This window comes from the organism of the source record quoted next, unplaced genomic scaffold (genome assembly GCF_019419815.1).
Source record: "Pyrus x bretschneideri cultivar Hongxiangsu unplaced genomic scaffold, Pyrus_bretschneideri_v1 Contig1, whole genome shotgun sequence".
Lineage (NCBI taxonomy): Eukaryota > Viridiplantae > Streptophyta > Magnoliopsida > Rosales > Rosaceae > Pyrus > Pyrus x bretschneideri.
In genome coordinates, this window is record NW_025999390.1 from 10,106,832 (window position 1) to 10,130,602 (window position 23,771).

The window sequence follows — 23,771 nt, forward strand, 5'->3', positions numbered from 1 at the left end:
ATTGACGTCGCATATCCTTATTATTTGAACGGGTTACAACATATTACAATATTTAGATCACGTCATTATATAAGGATTCCAAACTTAACCTACTTTATTCAGTATTCATTGCTCAACACCGGATTCACCGATAGACTAACCTTAATGACAAATTGTGTCCTTGTAATTCTAAGTTACTTATTTATTTAAGGATTAATTTGGGATTGATATCATTAATTTGACCTAAAACACAATGGATGTAAATTCAGATTCGTATTAACTCAATCATATATTGTGTTCACCAGCTAGCTGTGTCAAATATTGACAGCCATATGTATACTAGAAATTTTGACTTTACCGACAAAATGAATTTGTCGGCAAAAGTCAAAATTTGTCGGCCATTTTGTCTCGCAAAACATGGCGTGCAAGACTCTAGCCGACAAAATTCAACATTTCGTCGGCTATGACGTGGTTCTTTCCCAACAAAACATATTTCATCGGCATTCTTAAACCCCAACAAAAAATTCTGTCGGAAAAGGATTTTTAAGCCTACAAAAATGCACCGTTTTGCCAACAAGATGTGTTCGTCGGAAAAGATATTTTGTTGGCACTGCCTTACTCTACCGACAAAATTAACTTTGTCAGGAGAGAATTTTAATTTATAAAAAAAAATATAAATGCTTGAAAACACAAAATATAATTTCTAATAATGCTGCTTTGATTAGTAATATGTATATGTACAGTGGTTATACAAAGTATTATATTATACAATAATCCTATCCTACTCTCATTCCTCAGTATCGGTTTAGCAATAGCATCACAATAATATCCTGCAAAAATAATACAAATGGTAATTATTATGTATGACAACATAAGAAGGAGCATCCTTAAAACCGAAACAATCAAATTGTAGCTAGGAATCTTTATATAAGTAAAAACATTATGGAGCTGCACTGATTCACACTAGATGAAAAAGATACATTCAATTGAAGATACTTTAATGCAATCAACATCTCAGACCACCGGCCATTTGAGAGGTACTCTTTAGTCCCTTAATAAGATGCAAATCAAAATGAACGAAGAAGGTACAAAAAGTTACGCAATAATAATTAAAACATATTCAACTCTGGGATTAATTAGTAGCCCTCGAGAATACAAAGAAAATCCTCAAAATTAAAAAATTTCTCACAACTTGATCAAATTGTATTAATGACGATAGTTGTAACTTATTGGGGAATCAAAATTGCTTACACAATGCTCTTTGCTCATTTCTAGCATAGACATAATCAAACTATTCGTCCATATACTTAGAATAAACAAAAGGCAGAGAAAGCAAAATATATAATATATTCCTAGCAAGATCAAACTTACATGTACAAAGCTCCTTGCTCGATCAGTGTGTTCTGCATAATTGAGGGACAAAATATACAATATATTCTTGGCATCAGCTGAATGGGAGAGTAACACAAGTTAGCAACCCACGAGAAAACGTAACAGAGAGATAATTTATACGATATACTTGAGATCAATTCACCATCACCAGCCTCATAAGCAAGTGCAACTACATCAACTTGAAGCATACGCACCTGGAATAAAAATAACAATACTAATTTAAGACAAGACTAATTTAATATGGACTTGCATGTCACATCCCGGCCCGGGCGGGACCACTTCCCGGGCCCAACTCCACCACCGTAGCACGATATTGTCCGCTTTGGGCGCACCTGGAATAAAAATAACAATACTAATTCAAGACAAGACTAATTTAATATGGACTTGCATGTCACATCCCGGCCCGGGCGGGACGACTTCCCGGGCCCGCTCCACCACCGTAGCACGATATTGTCCGCTTTGGGCCCCGACCACACCCTCACGGTTTTGTTTTTGGGAACTCACGAGCAACTTCCCAGTGGGTCACCCATCATGGGATTGCTCAAGCCCCTTCTCGCTTAACTTCGGAGTTCCTACGGAACCCGAAGCCAGTGAGCTCCCAAAAGGCCTCGTGCTAGGTAGGGATGAGAATATACATTTAAGGATCACTCTCCTGGGCGATGTGGAATGTCACATTGCACTTGTCAAACCAAGCTATTAGCAATCTTTCGAAAGAAGAACACTGGACTTGCGCCTATTTTAGTTTAATAAAACCACATATATATATAAGCCAAACAATGGACTTGCACACCAAAACCCCCAAAATAGTACCATAATTTTGCAATGTGCAGGGAATATATCAAACAAAACTTAAACCACAGTCAAGCCCCATCTATGTAAAACAAAATAAGAACCCAAACCACAACCAAAATCTTTAAAATCGATTTACCCAACCCCAAAATCTAACAATTGAGTGAGGAATTGAGAGAATACCTAGAGATCGCACAGATGGATAAAAGGAAGAGCATTTCCTCTGCTGGGGTTCCCCTGAAAGCATATATTGACCAAAAAATAAAAAAAGAAGAAATAAACTCCAAATTACATATTAAGCGAATATAGATGGATCGAACCTTGAAAATTGAAATTTCAAACAAGAGAAAGGTTATAGACTTACAACAATCTGGGTGTCGACAACTGGGTTTGGATCTGGGTTTCTGATAGGAGAGAGAATCGTATAAAGAACCAATAGCGAAGCTGCACCAGCAACGGAGAGTAGCTGACATGGTGGTAGACGAGAATCGCTGCTAGGATGGTCAATCCAAGAAGAGCAATTGAGAAGGGAGATAGCAATGGGATCCAAATCTAGGGTGCGGCAACATTTTTATTTTTCCTTGTTTAGATTAATTTTTTTTTTCACTAGGGTGCGATAGCTGATAAGCTCTAAAAACCAGCAGTTTCATCTTTTTTTCGTTTTCCCAGTACTTGGAAAAAATTTAATTTTTAAGAGAGGAAAACATCCCGCCTTTTTTAATAAAATGTACCGATGATATTCTCGATCGACTAATAGATGTTTCTTCGGCTAAACCTACTTTTTATGACAAATTATTTGTCGGCTTAAATCTATTAGTTTGTAGCCGATAATTCGAATATTTCGTCAGGACAGGACTGCCGACAAAGTTTTGCTTTATTGGCTTAAAATTTGTCAGCAAAATGATATTTTCTAGTAAGCATGCAATCATGCATGTAAAAGCAGCTGGTTTTGGGATTCCTATGGGCTTTGAGGAATCCAGCTTTTTGCTAATCAGTGCTGTTATTGTTTCAACCTTCAACAAAAGAAAGAGTGATAGACGTCTTCAGTCAGTTCAACTTCCATGTACATACACTGTGGCGCTGTAACTTATAACGACAAGGTAGGTGGGCGAGGGTTTCTCTAACAATTTTTTCTGATACGTGTAACTTTAATGTGCACTAGATAAAATTCAGTGAGCGGACACCGCTCGTTACAGAACATGTTATGAAAGTTCACTTTGACCTTACCCTAATGGGTGAGAGAGGAGAAAGTTTTAGGTCCAAAAACCGAACCACCTATTTCGTCCGGCTCAGACTCTAAAAAATCTTTTGTGACCCACCACATTCTGATTTGAAGGCCACCACTACCTAATGTTTTGATTCCATCCTCCGTCCGCTCACATCATTCAGATTGGGAGTGCCGTACTCATGAACATCTAGTGAGACTGTGAGAGAGAGAGAGAGAGAGGGAGAGAGAGAATGCTGTAGCTTTAATTAGAGTAAAGTTAACAGTAGTACAGTACCCAGAGATGATATAAAGCATTATATTTTACTGTAACGAAGTGTCACCGATTATTCGTGGCTAGTAATTTTAACGCTCATATTTTAATAAGGTAGATCCACGTACCTTGAGCTCACCTCTGCTGACCCAAGGTGGACTTCCACAATTTCTTAGCTAGACGTTGGTTAAATAAAATTGCTGCTTCTATTGTAGAACATAACTGAGAGAGAGAGAGAGAGAGAGAGAGAGAATGCACCCATAAGAACTACAGATATTCTTTCAGTTGTGTAATTAATTGATTATATTCAAATTCTTGGTGGGGTAGTTTTTTTTTGTTTTTACAATAGCAATATTTCATTAATTAATAAAAAAAAAATTCCAATGGGTGCACAAACAAAAGTAAAGAGTAAACTCCTACAAGGCAAAAACACACAAGCACAAGCACAGCCAGTTTAACACTGCCAAAAAATGATATACGCAACATACTTATACCGGAGCACACACAATTCCGATTCCAGCAATCGATACCATGTCAAAACTATATCTGGGCAACAGACATGGTGGGGTAGTTTATTATTAATCAACAATCAAGAAAAGAAGAGGGATTTAGCATCACAACAATATCCCAGTAAATCTGGCCCTGGAAATGGGCAAGAACACAGCAGGGATTAAAGTAGAGGAGGAGAGCGAGGGGACCAGTCAAATCTGCTGCACATGGCCACTTCAACATGGTTCGCCTCTTACATATCACCATCATCATCGTGATCACAAAATATAAAAAATAAAAAAAATCAAAGAAATATCTGTAGTGTATCGTCGGGTCGTTTGTGTTGATTGGTTTCTTCTGTTGTATCAATGCAACCCAGATTTTCCCTGTTCCTAATCTACCGACATGTCATACACTTGTATATTTCCCGTAAAATCATCCGACGAAGAAATTGTTAATAGGATGTGGTTATTTAGAGGCTGTTTGATAACCACTTCATTTAAAAAAAAAAAATTCATTGTTTTGAAAGCTGAAGATAATTAACAAACAATTTTTTAATAAATAAAAAAAAACTGAAAACCAAAACCAAAAACGAAATGGTTTTTAAACGCCCCTTGGTTTTTCAGTACCAGCAAGACAACATTTTGTACCTTTGCCGGTCTATTATTCGTTTCTCTCAATTCTATAGTATCAATGCAGGACACATCGGAATGTGAATGTTTGATCAATCCACATCCACTTGTATTATTGGACTGGAGTGTACAGACGTCCGGGACACTTAGGAGTGTACAAACGTCCGGCCCACGTAAGTGTCCGACCGCACACACAAGACATTGCCCCTCGTTGGTAGAGGCGTCCAAACAAAAGAATCTCTCTGAATGTCACGTGGTCGTGTCCATCCGCGCGCACACACGACATTGCCTTGTCAAAGAGTCATCTTGATCTTTGCGGTCCAAGATTCCTCAAGGATTTGATTTAGCAATGTCTCTATTAACAATCTCTAGAGAATTACAACAAATGTTAATTCAAAGGGAAGCAAAAGCTAAGAGGACACCAAGAAACCATCAAATGCTCAATAATACATGCTAATGACCTTAATTAGGCTGCATAATCGTCCACATTTGAACATTCAAATCAACAAAAATAAACTACGGTCTAATGGCGAAATAAATACTACAACAAGGACATTTTGCGAAGGGAAAATGACTTCAATGTTGATACAGAATGAATAAACATTTTCAGTTCCTTTCTCTAGAACAACACATGAGATCTAAGCTAGCTAGCTATGTTTAACCAACTCGATTAGCCACTAAAACACAAATCTAATCACAACAACTACATCTCCAAGTGTGACCAAAAGGTGGGCTTCCGCACTAACCAAAACACAGCCCCACCACCAATTAATAAGCCCAGCCCTACATATGAAGATTTCAAAAGAACACAGAACAGAAAAATTTATTTCTGAATTGAACTATATATATATATATATGGTACAAATCCTACCCCTACTAGCTTACCATTGAGAGGTGGGCCCGTACGTTACGATATTCCACCGATACTACGATCAAGATGCTTTGTTCAATGTCAATCCGCTTGGTACAAATGTGATTCGACTACAGTGTTTTAGCTTGGCAAGAGCTTCCTGTGACCGACCGGCCTTGAGATCCACATACACTGCAGTCAAAGTCGCTTCTGGACTGTTGGGTGTTATGGACAATGCCTGTGCAACAAACTGGCGAGCCTGGTCAAGTTCACCTTGCATAGCGTACAAGGCAGCAAAATTTACGTACAGGTTTGCCCGTGCTTCTTCTGGCTTGAGGAACGCAATACCTAATCTGTCTTCAGGTGATGAGTTTCTGGCAGCCATTGATCCTCCGTTCGACTCTTCATAATCATCAGCCCTGACCCCTTGCAGTTGTTCACAGTCCTCTTCACTGAATGGTAATTCAACGTCGTTACCTCCTGACAAATATGTCATCAAATGGTCAGCAGCATCCTTTAGCCTGTTTAGCAAGCAAAGAGCCTCTGCGGCATACACATGACCTAGGAAGATGTAAATTCTCGAACATTCTGGAAGTTCCAAGAGAGATCTTGCGATTGAAAAGGCCTTCATGGGATTTTCCAATTCCAATTCCACATATGCCAGGTTTGCCAAAAGAGCTTGTTTGATCAACAGATTTTCCTTGTTACGAACATCAGCGTAATATGAAAGCGAGTTCTGCACAAGCTCCTGAGTAGTTCCTGCCCTTTGCTCTTTTCCATCCCCATTTATGCCAACCTGACCCAAGCCTACAGATAGCACAGATGCCTCGGAATTCATGCTGTGAAAGTTCTTGTGGTTTGAATTCTTGGAAGCTGCCACTTCCCCTAATTCATTATCTTCTAAGAAGAAATTAGAGGGCAAAGAATTCTTACAATAGCTTGACTCAGAACGGTTCAGTAAGGACAGGGCATTCAAGAGACACTGCCGGGCAAGGGACACTGAGAGCTTAGGCTGCCGATCACTGCCCAAAAATAAATCACCTCTTTCAAAAGAACCCAAGTTTCCATTCTTCGAAACCCCATCTTCCATTACTAGTTGCCTCCACTTTCCGTTGCCAATGACATAAACTCTAACTTCTGATGATGCCAGATTGGTTTTCATTAATCCCTTTTCCAAAGCCATCAGACAGCACTCAGCAAATCGAAGCCACAGCAGAGGCTGATTGTAGAAAACTAAACCAGCCTTCTGGAAACAGCGCGCAGCAAGTAGTGGTTTCCCACAAGCCAAGTTCTGCATACCACAGTTGTATACGATTAAGTGGGAATTGTCCTGTGAAAAAGTTGAGAGATTTAGAGGCCGGTCCTTCCGGAGAGATGAGCAATTAAGCAATGCATTGGAGAAGAACACTGATGATGTGTGATATTTCCCAAGCTGGTAATAAATGCAGCCTAGATTATTGTTGATCATGCTCGATAACCTTGTGTCTGTTCGATTACTAGATGCCATCAACAACTTGATGGCTTTACGATAATTACCACGAGCATATTCAAGCTGGGACTTCAAGAGGAGAGCCATAGAAGAATCTCTCCCACGTGCAATATTCATAGCATTCTTCACTTCACGTTTAGCTTGCTTTAAGTTCCTCGTGAGAAGCAGAAACTGAACCTTGTAAAGTTGCATCTTAAGCTTCAGGTAAACAGAAGAGGCAGATATGTCAACCGGATTCCTAGAAATATCGTTTGAAGATAATAGAACAGTAGGTTGTGCAACATCCATGTCAAAATCTGCATTATCAAACTCGCTAGTCTCCTCAGGCTCCAAAGCATTCGGATCTGAATCCAAAGTAGGACCATCTGTGGCTGATGAATTGGTAGAAAGAGATGGCGGCTTTGCAACTGGGTTTGCAGGTTGTTGCAAAGCAGTGCTTCCACCATCTCCTTGATTCATACAACTCACACCAAAAGCTTTATCCAGATAAATCAAAACATCCTGAATAAATGGAATTACACTAAGAATTAGTTGGGAATCAAATCAACAGAATACAAACATAGCATGCTTATCTTTACCCCAACGTAGCTAACCACTAAAGGAACCCCCTCTAATTATAGTGCATAACAAAGCAGGACTCGACACATGCTTGTAAAATTCATACACAAATGAACAGAACGATTGAATCACTATTGAAAAAATCATAACGATAGAAGTGCTTGACCATACTTAGTAGTAGCATCTATATTGCTTTTGCAATTAGTAATAGGCTCAAACTTTAACCTCACCCAAAAATAATTACATTCCCAACAGCCAACATCAAGAATTTAACCCAACAGATGCTTATTTACATTTGGTGGAGTGCTTGTTAACCTCTAAAGTAATTCAAACGTTCTATATTAATTTTTAACAGAAGGTATAAAGAAACAAATAGCATTCCAAAAAGATGAGCTCTCCTCAAAACCTGATGAGATTGATGTCCAAAAATAAAATAGAAGTTTTTCACAAATTAAAGATAAAACAAAAGGTAAAAATAATACAAGTTCAGTTACAGGTAAAGCACTCGCAAAATCAAGCTATAAGTTAGATAACGCTTGAACCAGAAAAGATCATCGAACTGTACAACAAACATCACCCATCCACCTCAAAACATGCAAGTTGAACACTAGCTCAAGTATAACAATGTTATCTTCACCCAATGTACACTATACTTGACAGACATAAAAACCATTCTATCCTAAACTACTATCAAGAAGACAATTTTAAAATAAAACTAACATAAACCCATTGAATGCACAAACTTCAAGATGAACCAAGGTGGAAAATCACAGTGCAATTAAATGGATTCTGTTTTTTTTTTCCCTTCAAAAAACAACTCAAAACGACAGATTACAATCAAAGAAAAATTAGTACCCTTTCTTCCAGTAAACCAACTTAAGAGACATATATCATCAATCAAAGAATAATTCACAAGTGATCATGCTTCTTTCTTACACTGTTCTATCAACAACAAACAACTAGAATTTAGAAGAAGGCAAATAATCCTCCTCTTCCATTTGGGTGCAGAGAAGGAGGATCACCAGCTTGATACTAAGGTAAAGGCTTCAGCACACATATAAAATTCAACAGTACCATGCCTTGAAAACAATGGGTGAACTAAATGACCACCATGCACAATTATAACAAAAGCAATTACACACTTTTAGTATTAGTACTTACAGCAGATTTCATTGCATCATGGCAAGCCAGCCCAACATCCAGCAACAAAAGGCAGATATTAAGAGCAGTTTTCTGCATACAAATAAAGAAGCACTTAACACAACATTACAAGTACAAAAAGAATATAATTTTACGTAATAATTAATCTACCTCATCTATAGGTCCTCTATTTTGAAAAAGCGGTTCAACAACGGACAATGCCTTTGCATATTCATGAAGATGGAACCAGATAACCGCCTGCACAAGCACAGAGTTCCAACAAAAGCATCTACTGAATTAGAGAAAGTTAACTGTTGGATAAATAAAATCAACAGTTAACAGGAAAAAAAAAATGAAAAGTTAACCATGACATGATGAAGCAACATACAATGTTTAAGATAGCAACATAAGTGTCAAATTCATCCATGTAAACAGCAGAAAAGGAATGTCCCATTGCACCACTTCCTTTGGACCCCAACGCAACTTTATCTCCAGTATTGCTGCCAGACTCCACCTGTTCTGCAGATGTCCGAGCAAGCTCTTCGCTTCGCTTCTAAACCAACACCAATTAGAAGAAATTAGAATAGAAGTTAACACGAACTTGTCATATTGATGTAAATAAAAGCTCCAGCATAATGCCGGTGCTTGTCTCAATAGCAAAATGCAAATTACTGTACTAACCAAATGATTGTCCCTACATGCTAGCTCTAGTAATCTTCATAGTTGCTACAATTCAGTACTACCAAGCAAACCAAAATTATAATAAATGGAATTCAGTACTACCTAACTAAAGTTCACTTTCAATTTGATATGCTAGTTCAGTGATTTGATGTTTCCTTTATTATTTATTTTTTGGAGATGAAAGAACAACAAATACAATGAATACAAAACTCCAAATCATAAGAATTCTAACTTATGTCTGATTTTCACTTTTGACTTTATTATAGAAGAGGACAACAAAGCCCTACCTATTCCTTTAAAATTTAAAAGATTATTCTCAGCACCATCCCTAGAACCTCGAGAATACCAAAATCATCATTCAAATAGTTACCAACTCTGATGGAAAGCCCAGAATTATAACCTTGCTAAATAATATGAACTCGCTAATCATCAGTAGCCCCCTTTAACAGACTCACTACATAGTTACATATAATTGTATAACACAGCCAATAAAGTTTCTAAGCTTCCAAAAACAATGTCAGTCAACAGTTACCATATCTAGCTTAAGGTTCAACTCTGCATGCTTCTGCATGGCAATAGTTCTAACTTGTTCCCTAACTTATAGTTCCACGTCCAACAACCTCTTAACCCTCTCTCAACAAAGCTTTTTGTTCCTAAGTAAGGTTCTAAAAGACGCTAGGCGCTAGTCGGGCGGGGGCCCGGGGCCGGGGCCTGGGCCTAGCACCTAGGCGGACTAGGTGGATTTAAGTAAATTTATATATATCGTATGAATAATTGTCTGTTTAAACTTCAAAAAATACATAATTCCATTGGAATATGCAAACTGCAAAATAGAATGATATATAGATTATAAAGTATTAGAACATGAAAACATGGGAACCAGCATATAAGTATTTAACAAGTCCCTTAAATTTTATGGAAAAAAATAAAATGCAAAATGAAATTTATTTATTTTCTGCCTAAGTGAGAGTCACGACCTATGTAGGTGCCTAGGCGGGTCTGGGCGGGCTAGGCAGGCGCCTAAGCAGATTTAGGCGCTCTTTCTTAATTTCAAACGCCTAGAGATTAATCGAGGCGGTGGTCAGCCGCCTAGCGCCTAGGCGGGGATTTTTAGACAGATAATACCTTAGACATCAAAGAAGGAATGAGTCTAGAATAGAAAATTGATAAACTCTAACCCCAAGAAAAAAAACAGAAGTATTTACAAGACTAACCAGCTAAAACATAATCTCAATATATTAGCCTTGATAGAAATACAGAGAGTGCTCCAAGGCACCAAAATTTCTACCAATGCTCCACCCATAACCACTTAAGTATACACAAAGAAAGAACCCACCACATCTCCTCAAATCTCCCTCTCAGAAACTTTTTCCAGCATCACCCTAATACATTTAGAGCCACTCAAATGAAAAGTTGAACAATTTTAGAATTAAAACAAAAAAATCTCATGACCTGTCCGTTGACAACTCATATAGTTTGAGTGTATAACGACGTAAAGACGTTGCAAGAATGCCATGTGCAATTCTGTATATATGTGAGCAGTGTAATACTATTTATGTGTGTGTGTGTGTGTGTGTGATAATGGGAAGAAAAAGAGAAAATTTAAGATACCTTGACATTATTAAGCACATCAAGCAACCTCTTAGGATCTGAACAACCATCTCGATAGAACTCCGCAAGTCCAATATTATGAGATATCTAATAACAATGTCCATAATATGCAGATTAGAAATGGTATACAGAAAGTTGATAAAACACATGTTATAAGCCATTTGAACCAAAATGAAGAACCAACAAGCAACATAATCCAATCTTAATCTAAGTAAGTAAAAATAATCTTACAATTGTTGTAAAGTACTGAAAATAAGAACTTTTGGTACAGCAAAGCTAGATTATTCCATCAATTAATCTGAAGCATGATTTGATGTTCAAGATCACGGTATTTTAAACCATTCATTTCCTTATAGTACATTTCACCAATTTATCTTTTACAACTGGTAGATATATTTCTTGATCATTTTCACTCACATGGAGGAGCAATCAGCTTTTTCAAGAAGACGATATCATACTTAGCATTAGCGTAAGAATTCGTATAATCCGCATTAGCTTAACTACAATTTTTAGTAATCAAAGCAACCAAATCCCATAATTCAAAAGTTCTTAACATTCTGATATATGATCCAACACACACCCAAACACCAATTATAGTTAATCCAGAACTGCACAATTAATTCAACTAAAGAAAAATAAAGAAATGACAAGAAACCTCAATCATTACAAAAATACAAAATTAAATCATTTATCAAATCATTTCAGAAATTGGGTTTTCGAAAAAGAAAAAAACTTAGCTTTTCAAAAAACAAAAAACGAAAAGATAATTACTTTGGGATCGTTGGGCTTCCTCTTGAGGCACTCGGACAAGGCGGTAAGGCACTTATCGAACTTGCCCGACTGGAATTGCAGCAACGCATCCTGCGCAAAAACTCGGGTCACGGACATGACGGCTTCGTCCTCGGCAGCTGAAGCAGAACCGTCCCGATTCGCAGCCGTTGATGACGGAGACGAAGACGAAGCCATCGGCGAATCGATCAATCAGAGCCCAGGAACCAATAAGCCTTATCTGAATACACAAATCCCCCAGAAGCAATGATCCAAAACGACGAACCCTAAAGGGTAAAAGGTGCGTTTTAGGAATTGATATGAAGTCGGAATTGGGGGGGTTTGGGGGTTTTCGAACCCTAAGAGGTTTGCAGGAGAGGACACCTGTTCGAGCGTCTTTTGCTCGAATGTGCTGATTTGCGCAGAGAGAGAGTAGAAAAGGATACGACCGAGAGGGAAACAGATAGAGAGAGAAAGAAGAGAGAGAGAGAGAGAGAGAGAGAGAGAGAATGAGAGCAGTTGTTTTGGGGCTTTCTTAGGTTGCTGGGTATGGGAGTTTCGACAGGGGGCGTTTGCTGGGTGCACGCAACAATTAGGCCTTTTACAGACAACTCTGTTTCTTTTTCTCTCGTGTGCTAAATGGGCCATGGTTTGAAACTTCGACATACTTTGTGGGGTGTGATTAGAATTTTGTGATGATCTTGTTTTTAGCTGTGTTTCATGTTTTGTTTGATTTAGTAAAGGGGTGTGTTAATTTATATCATTTGATATTGTTTAATTCATTCAATTCGACGGCCGCAAATTAAGGTGTGTATGAAGTAAAATAAGATGTGCCTTAGTTAATGATTGGAGTTAAGTTTTCAAAACAACGAAAGTGATTGGGATTGTATGGAGATTTCGAAAGTTATTTTTGGGCGCACGTGCTTTACCTAACGAACTAATGATATTAACATGCTATTTTTAGAATTATAATTACACTTGTCAAGTGGGTACCATGTTCAATTTCCCTCATAAGGGAAACCAAAATTTAATATTAGTGTGGGCTCTAGTCTACAAAGTAATCTTGTACCATAATTAATATAATACAGAAAACATAAGTAATTCAGTTATGTACATAACATATGGCCAGCTCCAAACATTTGGGGCTCTACATTTCTATACACAGGAAACTGTCAAAGTAGGAGCTGAGAGTACTGAGACAGCCAAACTATCCCTTTCTCAACAGCTCCAAGATGCACTCTGCATTCCGGATATCTTGGTTGTCCTGCGTATCCTCGTTCCCCTGCGAAAAATCCATGCTTGTGAAAGTCTGGATGCCCGGGCCGTGACCGCTACAATCCCTCTCCCTTCCTTGCTGTGCCCGCCTTACTTCCTTCTGATGCTCAGTTACTTCCAACCTTTTCCTTTTCAAACTCGAACATGGAGGCATTGCTTTGAGCTCACCGCCTATCGTGTCCTCTTGCAGTTCTACTCTTTTTGAGCCTCTGTTATGGGTTGCATTGACCCTGTATCTTGGTGGAGCGGTAGTGGATCCCAGTCTAGACTGACATCTTTGACGTGGAGGGCTTCGCTTATGGAGGCTTATTCTTCCATTTCTCCAGAGCTTGTCTAAGACATGACGTAAGGTCTGGGGGTAATCCAACTCAGTTTGTTCGCCATATGTGGAATTCCAAAAGGTGATGGTTGGATTTGAAATGGACAGGTTTGGGTGATCAAGAGTTTTTGCAAGGATGGGTGCTTGGAGTTGGAGAAATGCAGAGTCAAAGATTATTGGAGGCTGACTCCTCCTTAAACAATTAAGCATTTCTGCCCACAGGAGTTGAAATTGATCGCTGGTGTTCTCATCTTGTGTTTCCATGAGTACCAGCCACTGAAGCAGTGGATCAGATACTATCTGCAAGTACATGAACGCATTAAACCAACATTAACAATATTTTAGCTATGCATTTACACACTGAACAATAAGGAAACCTCAAATAACAGATGAAACGGCAAGAAATTTCAGTATCTCGATCACCAACTCCAACAGATAAGGACAACGCTCTCAGAACAGCTTTCCTATGAGGAACATACTCTAATAGAAGGTTTCCAGCACCCATAGTTTAGATGAATTTATAGTGAAGATTCTATGGTTTGCCAAAAATAAAAAATAAGGTAAAATTTTAAGAGCCGGTGCATGCTCATTACACATTTGTTAGGGGTTATGACTAATTTGAACAGATATCATTCACTTCCACTTGAAACAACTTTGATCAGAAACAAAATAATAAAGAAAAACAATCTAAAGATCTATGGCAGTGAACTGGTACACAGTCTATCATATTGCTTCATCTCAGTATGAAATGAGACAGAACGCAAAACCTTGGAAATAAGCACAAACCTTGAAGAAGGATAGGATATCCTCTTTCAAGTGCAGGGAACTCAGCAAGTGTGCCAATGCAGAATATACCCTGAAAATTTCACATCAAAGGAGAAATTGACATTAATGTAATTACACAAGGAACACAAACATGAAAGTTGACAAAATGGCTACCTAAACTAACCTTGAGACTGCACTAAGACCAATTGGTTCGTCTGATCCTATCTTTGTCTGCAACAACTTCATATATCTGTATAATAATAACACATTAAACATAAAAACTGATGGCAGAAGCATTTGCCTTTGACTAAATCCAAACTAGCAACATTTGGACTAACCTGATGACCAGTTTCAAGCAGAATTGAATGGCACTAGAGACCTTGTGCTTAGAGCCATGCTTGTTATCTCGATATGAATTAAATTCTGAAGACCAGAATTTTTCCAAAATACATATCAACACATCGCCATATGAGGAAATGCGATGAAGAGCCAGATCCTTGAATTTTAAGACATACTCATCAGCACACACAAGCATGCTAGCACACTTTTCAAGGCACCTATCCAATATTGAAAAGAGATCCTCAAAGAAACTGCCACCAATGAAACACCCAGATATTGAGGTGCAGAGAGAACAATAGAGGGACTTCCAGAGTGTGATAACTTGTTCAAGCTCAACCCGTATGTGATGTGAAGCATGAGATTCTTTTGAGGGGCTTCCAAGCTCTGCAGACATAAAGTATTTCGGAGTACAGGAGCATACAACTAGTGGATAGGACAACAGATCGCACATGGCAAAACAACATTTGTTGTCAGATTCCATTTTCAATGACGAAAAATCCTTCATATCATCAATGTAGAACTTCAAACCTTCTGCCACTGCAATCCACATCCTTAAGCAGCTAGGACCACTGTGCTTGTACAATAATCCACTAGTGACAACTAGGCTTTCCAGGGGATCAAACATTGATAACAGATATTTGAAATAATTCTGCATTCTCTGAAGATTGATGTCTGTTTTGGGTTCGGTCATTGTTAACTGAACCACTATGCAGAAGTAAAGTACACTTAAATAAACCATTGGTGAAACCATATCCATGTAACCGTTAGTGACACCGGATTTTGCACATCCAATGTCAACTAATATTTGCAGGTTATCAATACACTTGATGTCAAATGGCACACTGTAAAGAGGGGATCCCACTATAGTATGTTCAATCTCCTCACAGACAGCCTCCACCAACTGAAGCGACATATGATGTAAGTCATTTCTGTCACTACAATCTGAACTAACTTTTTCACAAGTATTTTTTACGAACTTCAATATTGCATTCAAACAAAACATAATATCATCATAACTGATAGACGACCTTTTCAACTCCAACTGAACTCCTTTCAAAACAGATCTAAATAACCTTAAGGAGGCATCCACAGCTGAAATCCTGTTATCGTGGGAGACAGTTTCCCTTGACGCTTGACAGATAAGAATGTAGATCATCTTTAAATGGAAGTCTAAAAGCCTCAGATCCCATGGAAACCATTTGATGGGATACTGCTTCCAAGAGAAACTTCCAGATACAAAGGGAGCAATCCTAGAGCTTTTGCCCAATAACTGATGGTTCACTTGATTAAGTGAGTCATAATCTATATCTTTACATTTTGCCAATATGAAAACATTAAGCAAATCTATGCACAGATTCCTGGCCCAGATGCTCTTACTATCAGGATCAACTTGAAAAACTGCCTCAACAACAGGCTCTAGTACCATTCTGATGATAGATGAATCACTGAGAGAGGTATCAAGTTTATGCAATAAATAACACCACGTGTTCAAGCAAGCTAAGTGAACAGATACATCACATTTAGTCGACATGATGCCTATCAGTGGTGTCATAATGAGCTTTGTGCTTTTTAAGTATCCCTTTTTTTGAATTTCACTACCGTTTCCTTTGCATGTTCCTATTTGTTCCATACCATTGTCCTTTTTTGTCGCATTTGTCTCAAAGGGTAATATCATGGTAGGGTGAACAAGGGCATCAATAAGACCTTCCCAGGCAACCTGCAAAATTGGAGTACATAACAATCTTAGCTTAAGACATGGAATCTGAAAGTCTGGATATTCTGAGACTAGATTAAGTTTTAACGCTGACAAGGATTAGGGACTTGGATCTAGCTTCCAAGCAGCATAACATAAATGAAATCATTAAGAAAAACATATCATCTATTCTTTGGAATTAGACTTACTTGTGAAGCAATTTGAACTTGTGAGTCATGATCTGAAAATGTCTGCTCAGGAATTTTTAGCATCTGATTAATTAACTGCCTGTTCTTCAAGGCATGAGATCCCAGTAAGCGGATAAACCATCCCCATGCTTGAATAGTTTGAACCTTCATGCCATTGGTTAGCATGTGGTGCATCCCAGTAAGCAACCTTGGCTTCAAATCTTTGACAACTGCCTGTTTATGGAAGAAAATGAAGATAAAGGAAATTTACATGTCAATATAAATTACAGAATAACCAGCAACACAGGATCATGGAAAGCCACCTCATGGTTCTATGTGAAACCCGTGAACCCAATGGAAGGGATGCTATATAATCTTATGGTTAATTTTTCCATGGCACGGCATAAGCTACCCATACTAGAAGTCATACTTCAAGAAAATGACATGAGCAAGTGAGTACCTTGGAAAGATTTAGCGGAGGGGGTAATATTGTAGACCTAGTGTTCAATAAACACCTCTCTGACATATCCCTCTCCCTCTTATCAGAGCTAAGGAGTCTTCTATATACTGAAGGAGCCCATATATGCGACATCTCTCTCATATTCTCACTTAACAAAGTTGCTAACTTCATAACAGCCTGTCACAATAACATAAGGCATATTCAGAAGAATTTGTATGAAAACAACGCTATTTAAAACACATGATACTTGCGATGTATTACCTGAATAGCCTCAAAAGTAGTCGACAAAGAACCGATCGGATTGTCAATGGCATGAACAATCGCAAGCAAAAGAGAATGGAAATGGGCAGCTAAAAGTGGTGTACTCAATTGTTGGATAGATATGCACCACACCCCTAAATTGCAAACAGACTGCAGTTATGAAATCAGCAGGTTAATATTCGGACACACACGCGAAAAAACAAAAACTGAAAACACAAAAAGATTATCGCTTGTAGTAATAAATTCCCGTCAATATAAAGAAATAACCTTCATTTTTGTGGTTGTAATGAGCTTTGCCAGTGAATCTAAAACAAATTTGACATCATCCACTGCGAAACAAAGAAATTGGTGACAGAAACTGCATAAAAAGTTCAAAATTTTAATTTCAAACGAAACAGAATTTTGAGTGGCTACATGTACCTGCGATTTCGGCGACGATGGACGGATGATATATCATAAAGCCCAAGCATTTCAATGCCTGAGTTGCACTGCAAATTTTTTAAATAAAAAAGAAAAATCCAAGACGTGTTCAGTTAAACCATACCATTAAAATAAATTAAAAACCCAGAAAAATGACATTTCGAATCGGAAGAACTCACATTTCTTCGTCATTGTTCCGAATATCGGCGACGGTCGGACGGATGAGGCTCCAGCAGCTCCGCGCAAGCATTTGAATTGAATCGTGGCAGTCGGAGGATTGCTGCTGGAGGTGTAAGAGGGTGGAGTAGGCGAATGACTTGTTTGCTTTGGTGGCGGCTGAAGAAATCAGGGATTTGATTTCTTCGAGCTGGTCTGAAAATCCGGACATCGTTGCGGTGGGGGAGAGGAAGCAGCAGTGCCCCAGACTACCGGTAGCATGTGAGGTGAAACCCTAATGTCGCACTGGATTTTTGGAATTGGGAGTCTTTTCGCGCCATAGCACGGAAAAGGGTGACGGGTTTATCAACCTAATAAATGGTAATAAATACTTCAAATGTTTTTAGAACTAAAAAATATTTCTTTAAAAGCGTTTTTAATCACTAGTACTTGTTAAACGAGTCCTAAGTCGCATGTATTTCTGTGAGAGGATTTTTTGAAGTTCTACAACTTTTGGAAGGATTTGTAGGAAAGAGTTTGTGATAAGGTTTCAGGTTTGTTTGTAGGGCATGTAAACGATAGTTGAGTTTGTGATAAGTTCAATTTCTTCGTTATGCGTGAATTTCTTCATATATATATATATATATATGTATATATATGCATATTACGGTTTATGTGTGTGCTATAGTTACGTAGGTGAGACATTTGTATTAAAACTTATATACTAATGTATTCGTACCACAATTTTATGTACCTATACATTTGTCACAATACTTTGTACCCATGAGTTTTTTTCATATAAATTTTTTATGTATTGTTGTTGACTTTTTTTAATAATAAGAATTTAAATTTTGGATAAATTTTTATCTATTAGTGTCATTGGAGCATAAAAATATACATGACTTAAGAATAGGTTTATAAATGTTATAACACTTAAATATGGTAAGTTTTAATAATAAATACTTGAATTAGATTTAGAAAATGATTCATGTTAAAATATAAAAATATCTTATTTAAGTCATAAAATCTAAAAACTCCATTTTTTTCAAAACTAGTAAAGGAAAAAGTGACGATGAAACATCACCGACAACAATTGGAGTTGCTTGGGTCAAATTTCACGTCTTGTGGAACAAGTACGGCCATATAAGCGGAGTCACTCGGATTTCACCTATTGTCCTTGATCAAGGTGATGGTATCATCATTACTCCATTAGGTCAAACTCTTCATAGAGTTGTTGAGTCATGACCAGACTTTTGAGGTAACATTATTCCGATCAGCCTTTCTCCAGCTTTAGAATACGTACTGTTTGGTCTTCTATCTTTGTATATGATCCAATTTTGTACGATGTAGCAAAGACATTTCAGACTCAGCGGTGCAATCTCGAATGTCGTGCAAAAAAATTTGTAATGATGATGAATATTGTTTGCTTCCTAATTGATGAATAGAGTTTAATTTGTAAATATTTTCGAAGTAAGGAGTGTTGAGGAAAAACACAGGTAAGCTTGTGGGCCCGGGGCAGAGTTCAAAAGCCATCTTCGGTGACGTTGTTTTGGGAAAACGTCACCTCTAAATTTAGTATTTGTAAAGATTTCCACCGCGATATCCGGAATACCACCTTACTTCGGTACTAGGTATTAAATATTAAGCTAATGGAAAACCTTTTGCCCTAGACTCACGGTAATGCATTGACCAGATTAAGGTTAAGGAAGTGTCGGATCATACCCGGAATGACCTCCAGATTTAAATGTTAGTCTAACATGTTTGAGTTGTCTTTGTTTTTTGATTTCGTTTGTTCTTTCACCTTGCCCCCATTCCAAGTCAGAGGATTTCAATAGTGCAATGTGTAACCAAGAAGGGGCTTCCTCCTTAGTCCAAATTATGTGTCCATCCTTAGTGATTCTTAAACGAAAGTTTGTTAGGAAATTGATCGGCTGCATGTGGGTCAGAAACATTTTTTAAGTCCTTTTATCAAATCCTATGTGTCGGACTGGTGGACTTTGAATGTCATTTTCGGTTTCTCCGAATGTGTCACACATATTGCATGTGGTGATGACCGGTTGTTGTTTGGATGTGATATTTTGCATGCGTGCAATATCCCTTGTGTGCAACCCGCTGCGTTATGGTCTTGGTAGTTACTATATTTTACTTGGTCGTCAGGCATTGTTGGTTTATAGTAATGTTCGAGTAATCACTTACCACTCCGCTCTCTCTTATTTACCCACCATCACTTCTCTTTTCATTTCTCACCGAATCTCTCTCTCTCTCTCTCACACACACACTCACACTCCACTCTCTCTTGTATTATGTGTATAATGCTCGCAGAAAAAGTGACAGTGGAGGTTGTCCAGAGAAATATATTGGCGCTAATACTGGATGATATTCATGCGGAGGTTGAGATAGGAGGACCGCAATTTTGGTAGATTTTAGATGTTGTTATCTTGTAAAATGTTATACAACTTCATTCACTTAGTATATATTACCTGGTTAAACTCATTCTATTTTCTCTTTAGATATTGTTTCTAATCTTAATACCTCACCCAATTCGTGAATTTAAGTTAAGGTTTTATTTATTTATTTTTTTTTTCTTTTCTTCTTTTCAATTTTCTTCTCAACTGATGCAGTTTAAGGTTTATTAATTATAGATCGATATAATTAGCATGTGAGTGGGCAAGAATCCGGATGTAATTCATGTGAAAAAAAAAATTTCAATTCTTTTTAAAAAAATTTGGTATAGGGCACGATTACACAAAAGTGCCCAATCAGTTGAAAAGGGCTGTCAGACTTATCAAAATGAAGGCACAAATTAGGCTCTATAATGCTTTGCCTTAATAACACAAACAACTATATTGTGCCCTTTGACCTCAAAGGGCACAAAGAATTTATTGTGTGCAGTGCCCATATTTTTTGTAGTGTGCCAAGTGCTATGCATATATATGCAACCGGAGAGCTTGTCTAACGACCGATTTCAGCAATCTTGGTCCAAGATTTCAGAGATCTGTCATCGTAGTCTATTTCATACAATGCAAAGTGCGTTATGGGGAAGGTCAAGCTAGTAATGCTCTCGTCGAGAATATTAACAATTTCTCCAGCTTTTTTCCTTTCTTTTTCCGTCAACTTCCCGTAGAGGAGACTCAAATATGGCATAGAACCTGCATCAAATATTGCAGACACGCAGATTACATACGTACATTCCCGTCAACACTTTAAGAAATTAAGTCACTGTAAACAACAACTTACTGTTGTAGAAACCGAAATGGTAGCTCCAACTTTGGGCATTTTCAAACAACTAAGAAAAGAAGGTGTAATAATAAGTGAGTCTATTCAAGCTCAAACCAAAACGAGAAAGATGAAAAGGAAACAAAACATCAAGAAAATGAATATATACCTCTCGATCCATCAATAATGAAACACACTGGTGATAGTAATTCTTAGTAACCACCCGATCAACTTTAGCAACGATGTCATCCATGGGAGCAAATCTAAACTTGTTAAGGGCATCCTCACGACTCATCATCTGGATGGATCCCAGGATGGGGATGTGAGGTTCGATCTCCGGCCCACCAAACTCTGCCTGGAGGCCCTCCATCACCTTCTTGATTCTATGGGAAACATCAGCCGGTGGAATGGCCCAAACCGAATACGAGTACAACCTCCGGCAACTTTCCCTCTTCCCGTCTACCACCACTATCGCATCTTCATCTTTATCTGAGCAAGTATTCTCTATGCTCTTAAGCTTGTGGCTGCGTCCCATGACCGAAACTATGCTATTCACATAAACAATAATACTATCTTTATCTTCTGTTTCAATGGGAATATGCTTAAGCTTTTTGGTACAAAGATTAAAGAAAACTACGTGTCCATCACTGTCAATCATAAGCCACTCATCGCCCCACAACGCCACAGGTCCAGACCTACGTATCTGATCATCTGTGCCCTCAATGGTCAAGTGTTTTGTCCAAGCACCCTTAAAGTCATCATCCATCACCCACATTTCATAAGGTTCAGGATATCGACGATGGTCCACACTAAGGGCAAAAAAAGCAACTGATTCATTCCAAACAGTAAGCTTCAAATAGAGGTGATTCGACCGGACAAACTGTTGGAGCTCATATGGTAAGGGTATACCGTGAAATACCTCACGACTTGTATCGAAGGAAATGATCAATATCCCATTTGCATGGAATCGATGCTCAACTGCGTCAAATCGAAATAATTCCTTATCTTGCTCAATTCCCAGCCAATAACACATTCCCTTGAAGTACATCTGGAAATCCTCAGGCCAAAACAAAGTAGTTTCGGTTTCTAAAGAATCTGTGTTGATCTCTTCCCAAAAATCACAACCCATGGTGTATACTACTGCTCTGTGCCGACTAAGAAATGTCCGGCAGCGTTCATCTACCTCTTGAAAATAAGTAGTAAAGGTCACAACTTTGTACTCATTAGACATGGGATCATAGCCAAATCCAGTATGAAAACCAGTTTCCATATGTTCTTGCTGATCGTAATCATCCGGCTGGTCCAAGGGCCACATTGGAAGGCATGGCTCATCGGGAATACGATTGAATTCCCCAATTCCGGGATTGCATAAAACTAGGCCACTCTCACTAGATAGTAAAACAATGCCATTGCAGTGGCCGTGGACACGAAATTGTTGTTCCGGCACTCCGATATTTTGAATCAAAGATTGAGGAATAATGATGTCCTGGACACCAACAAGAGAGCAGCTATTGCTATGCTCGTCATCAGTATTATCATCGTCTCTGCAAAACTCAAGAATTGATAATACTTCTTCAGTCTCCCCCTTCTTAGTGGTGCTGTTACACTTGGGGTTCTCCTCCTCCTCCTCCTCATGCTGCCGCTGCACTACTAATCGCGCCAAAAAGACGTGGAGAGTGGTGAGATTGTTGTTCGCGGAGTTGGAGAGGTGATTTGACACGAAACCCGGATTGTTGATGAGAGCAGACCACCATTTAGAGACACATTTGAATCGCATCAGAGTTTTGGGAGGCAGAGTTAGTAGGATTTTCACCAACATATCTTGTCCCATTTTCATTTTGCCGCTGCAACACTCCTCGCGCTCTCCCTCTAACGATAAACAACAAATTATGAAGACTTTTTAATTAAGATTTCTAAGAAGAAAAAATCACAAACAGTAAACTGATTCAGATTTTAGATCAAATCTTTGATTAATTCTCGGAAGCAAGGTCCAATTACATACGTCCTGATCTGCGTGTGTGCATATCATCACCACAGAAACTGATTAGGATTAGTAAGTAAAGATTTTAATTAATTGTTGCAGAAATTACCGGAGACGAAAGAGACCCCCGCCGGAGAAGGAGTCGATGGAGGCCGCACTGCTGGTTTTGTGTTCTGCTCTACAACCGTGATGATAGAACGAGTGTGAGAGATGCGTTTCTTGAACCCTCTTAACTCAAAAGTTGGGCCCACCTAATATCATCCATTGCTTTCTTTGTGGGCCTCATGGAACATGTTATTTGATTTTAGCCGAGTTCAGTTCTTCTGTCACATCGTGTCAACATGGCATAATGTGGATTATGCCTTGATTTTAGCCTGCATTATACTGTAAAGATACATTATTTGAAAAAAAAAAAAAGTATAGTATTTGCATTTCTTAGAGTAGATATGAATCATGTCAATTTTAATGTATTGAGATATGCATTCATTGTATCTATATTTTGAGTAAATATCAGTTTACTACCCTCAAGTTTCATGATTTTCAACATTTGGTACATGAATCTTTTTTCGTCCCAGAGTCATATCTAAAGTGTTAATTTTGGGACAGTCTCATACATCCGTTAGTCAAACTGTTAACTCTACCTTTAACTGATGATGTGGCGCCTATGTGGATAACAACTGGACGCCATGTGTCATTAAGGGATCCACGTGAAAATTAAAAATTCAAAAAAATAATTATTTAAAGAAAAGTTAAAAAAAAAACAACAACAAAAGCAAAACCTAGATTGTCTTCCCCAAATCCCAATGTGCCCACCCTCCTACCCCCATCACCCGCAACCACTT

The 23,771-nt window shown here is 38.3% G+C and overlaps 3 protein-coding genes across 5 annotated transcripts; all 3 read right to left on the reverse strand.

Moving 5' to 3' along the window:
• Positions 1-5,186: 5,186 nt before the first annotated feature.
• LOC103932727 (CCR4-NOT transcription complex subunit 10) lies at positions 5,187-12,431 on the reverse strand. Of its 3 annotated transcripts, XM_009342367.3 has the most exons (7): positions 11,860-12,430; positions 11,089-11,175; positions 9,185-9,349; positions 8,968-9,054; positions 8,818-8,889; positions 5,645-7,599; positions 5,187-5,542 (listed from the first exon to the last, which is right to left on the reverse strand). In XM_009342367.3, the coding sequence occupies exons 1-6, from the start codon at positions 12,052-12,054 to the stop codon at positions 5,692-5,694; spliced, it is 2,514 nt and encodes an 837-aa protein (XP_009340642.2). In that variant the 5' UTR covers positions 12,055-12,430; the 3' UTR covers positions 5,187-5,542; positions 5,645-5,691. The 3 variants fall into 3 exon arrangements, with proteins under 3 accessions (XP_009340642.2, XP_048440959.1, XP_009340640.2); XM_048585002.1 differs by having other exon boundaries at positions 5,187-7,599; positions 9,185-9,346; positions 11,860-12,431; XM_009342365.3 differs by having other exon boundaries at positions 5,187-7,599.
• A 411-nt stretch (positions 12,432-12,842) lies between these two features.
• Positions 12,843-18,102, reverse strand: LOC103932724. The gene is made up of 10 exons (XM_009342361.3): positions 17,756-18,102; positions 17,577-17,644; positions 17,424-17,485; positions 17,157-17,306; positions 16,896-17,072; positions 16,457-16,669; positions 14,554-16,271; positions 14,400-14,465; positions 14,237-14,306; positions 12,843-13,750 (listed from the first exon to the last, which is right to left on the reverse strand). Exons 1-10 carry the CDS (start codon positions 17,962-17,964, stop codon positions 13,064-13,066), a joined length of 3,420 nt encoding a protein of 1,139 aa, XP_009340636.2. The 5' UTR covers positions 17,965-18,102; the 3' UTR covers positions 12,843-13,063.
• A 2,433-nt stretch (positions 18,103-20,535) lies between these two features.
• Positions 20,536-23,188, reverse strand: LOC103932726. Its single transcript, XM_009342364.3, has 4 exons — positions 23,039-23,188; positions 21,118-22,817; positions 20,970-21,018; positions 20,536-20,881 (listed from the first exon to the last, which is right to left on the reverse strand). Exons 2-4 carry the CDS (start codon positions 22,783-22,785, stop codon positions 20,685-20,687), a joined length of 1,914 nt encoding a protein of 637 aa, XP_009340639.1. The 5' UTR covers positions 22,786-22,817; positions 23,039-23,188; the 3' UTR covers positions 20,536-20,684.
• Between the last annotated feature and the right edge of the window lie 583 nt (positions 23,189-23,771).

What these genes read in the sequence shown, in the direction of transcription:
- LOC103932727 (XM_009342367.3), bottom strand. Translation starts at nt 12,054, where the DNA reads ATGGCTTCGTCTTCGTCTCCGTCATCAACGGCTGCGAATCGGGACGGT. An exon ending in ATGTTGCTATCTTAAACATT is followed by an intron (nt 9,055 to 9,184) that starts GTATGTTGCTTC and finishes GTGCTTGTGCAG; the next exon opens with GCGGTTATCTGGTTCCATCT. An exon ending in ATGATGCAATGAAATCTGCT is followed by an intron (nt 7,600 to 8,817) that starts GTAAGTACTAAT and finishes CCATTTATTCAG; the next exon opens with GATGTTTTGATTTATCTGGA.
- LOC103932726 (XM_009342364.3), bottom strand. Translation starts at nt 22,785, where the DNA reads ATGAAAATGGGACAAGATATGTTGGTGAAAATCCTACTAACTCTGCCT. An exon ending in CATTATTGATGGATCGAGAG is followed by an intron (nt 21,019 to 21,117) that starts GTATATATTCAT and finishes TTCTTTTCTTAG; the next exon opens with TTGTTTGAAAATGCCCAAAG. An exon ending in CCATTTCGGTTTCTACAACA is followed by an intron (nt 20,882 to 20,969) that starts GTAAGTTGTTGT and finishes TATTTGATGCAG; the next exon opens with GTTCTATGCCATATTTGAGT.
- LOC103932724 (XM_009342361.3), bottom strand. Translation starts at nt 17,964, where the DNA reads ATGTCCGGATTTTCAGACCAGCTCGAAGAAATCAAATCCCTGATTTCT. An exon ending in CTACTTTTGAGGCTATTCAG is followed by an intron (nt 17,073 to 17,156) that starts GTAATACATCGC and finishes TTATTGTGACAG; the next exon opens with GCTGTTATGAAGTTAGCAAC. An exon ending in AAGTTCAAATTGCTTCACAA is followed by an intron (nt 16,272 to 16,456) that starts GTAAGTCTAATT and finishes CCAATTTTGCAG; the next exon opens with GTTGCCTGGGAAGGTCTTAT.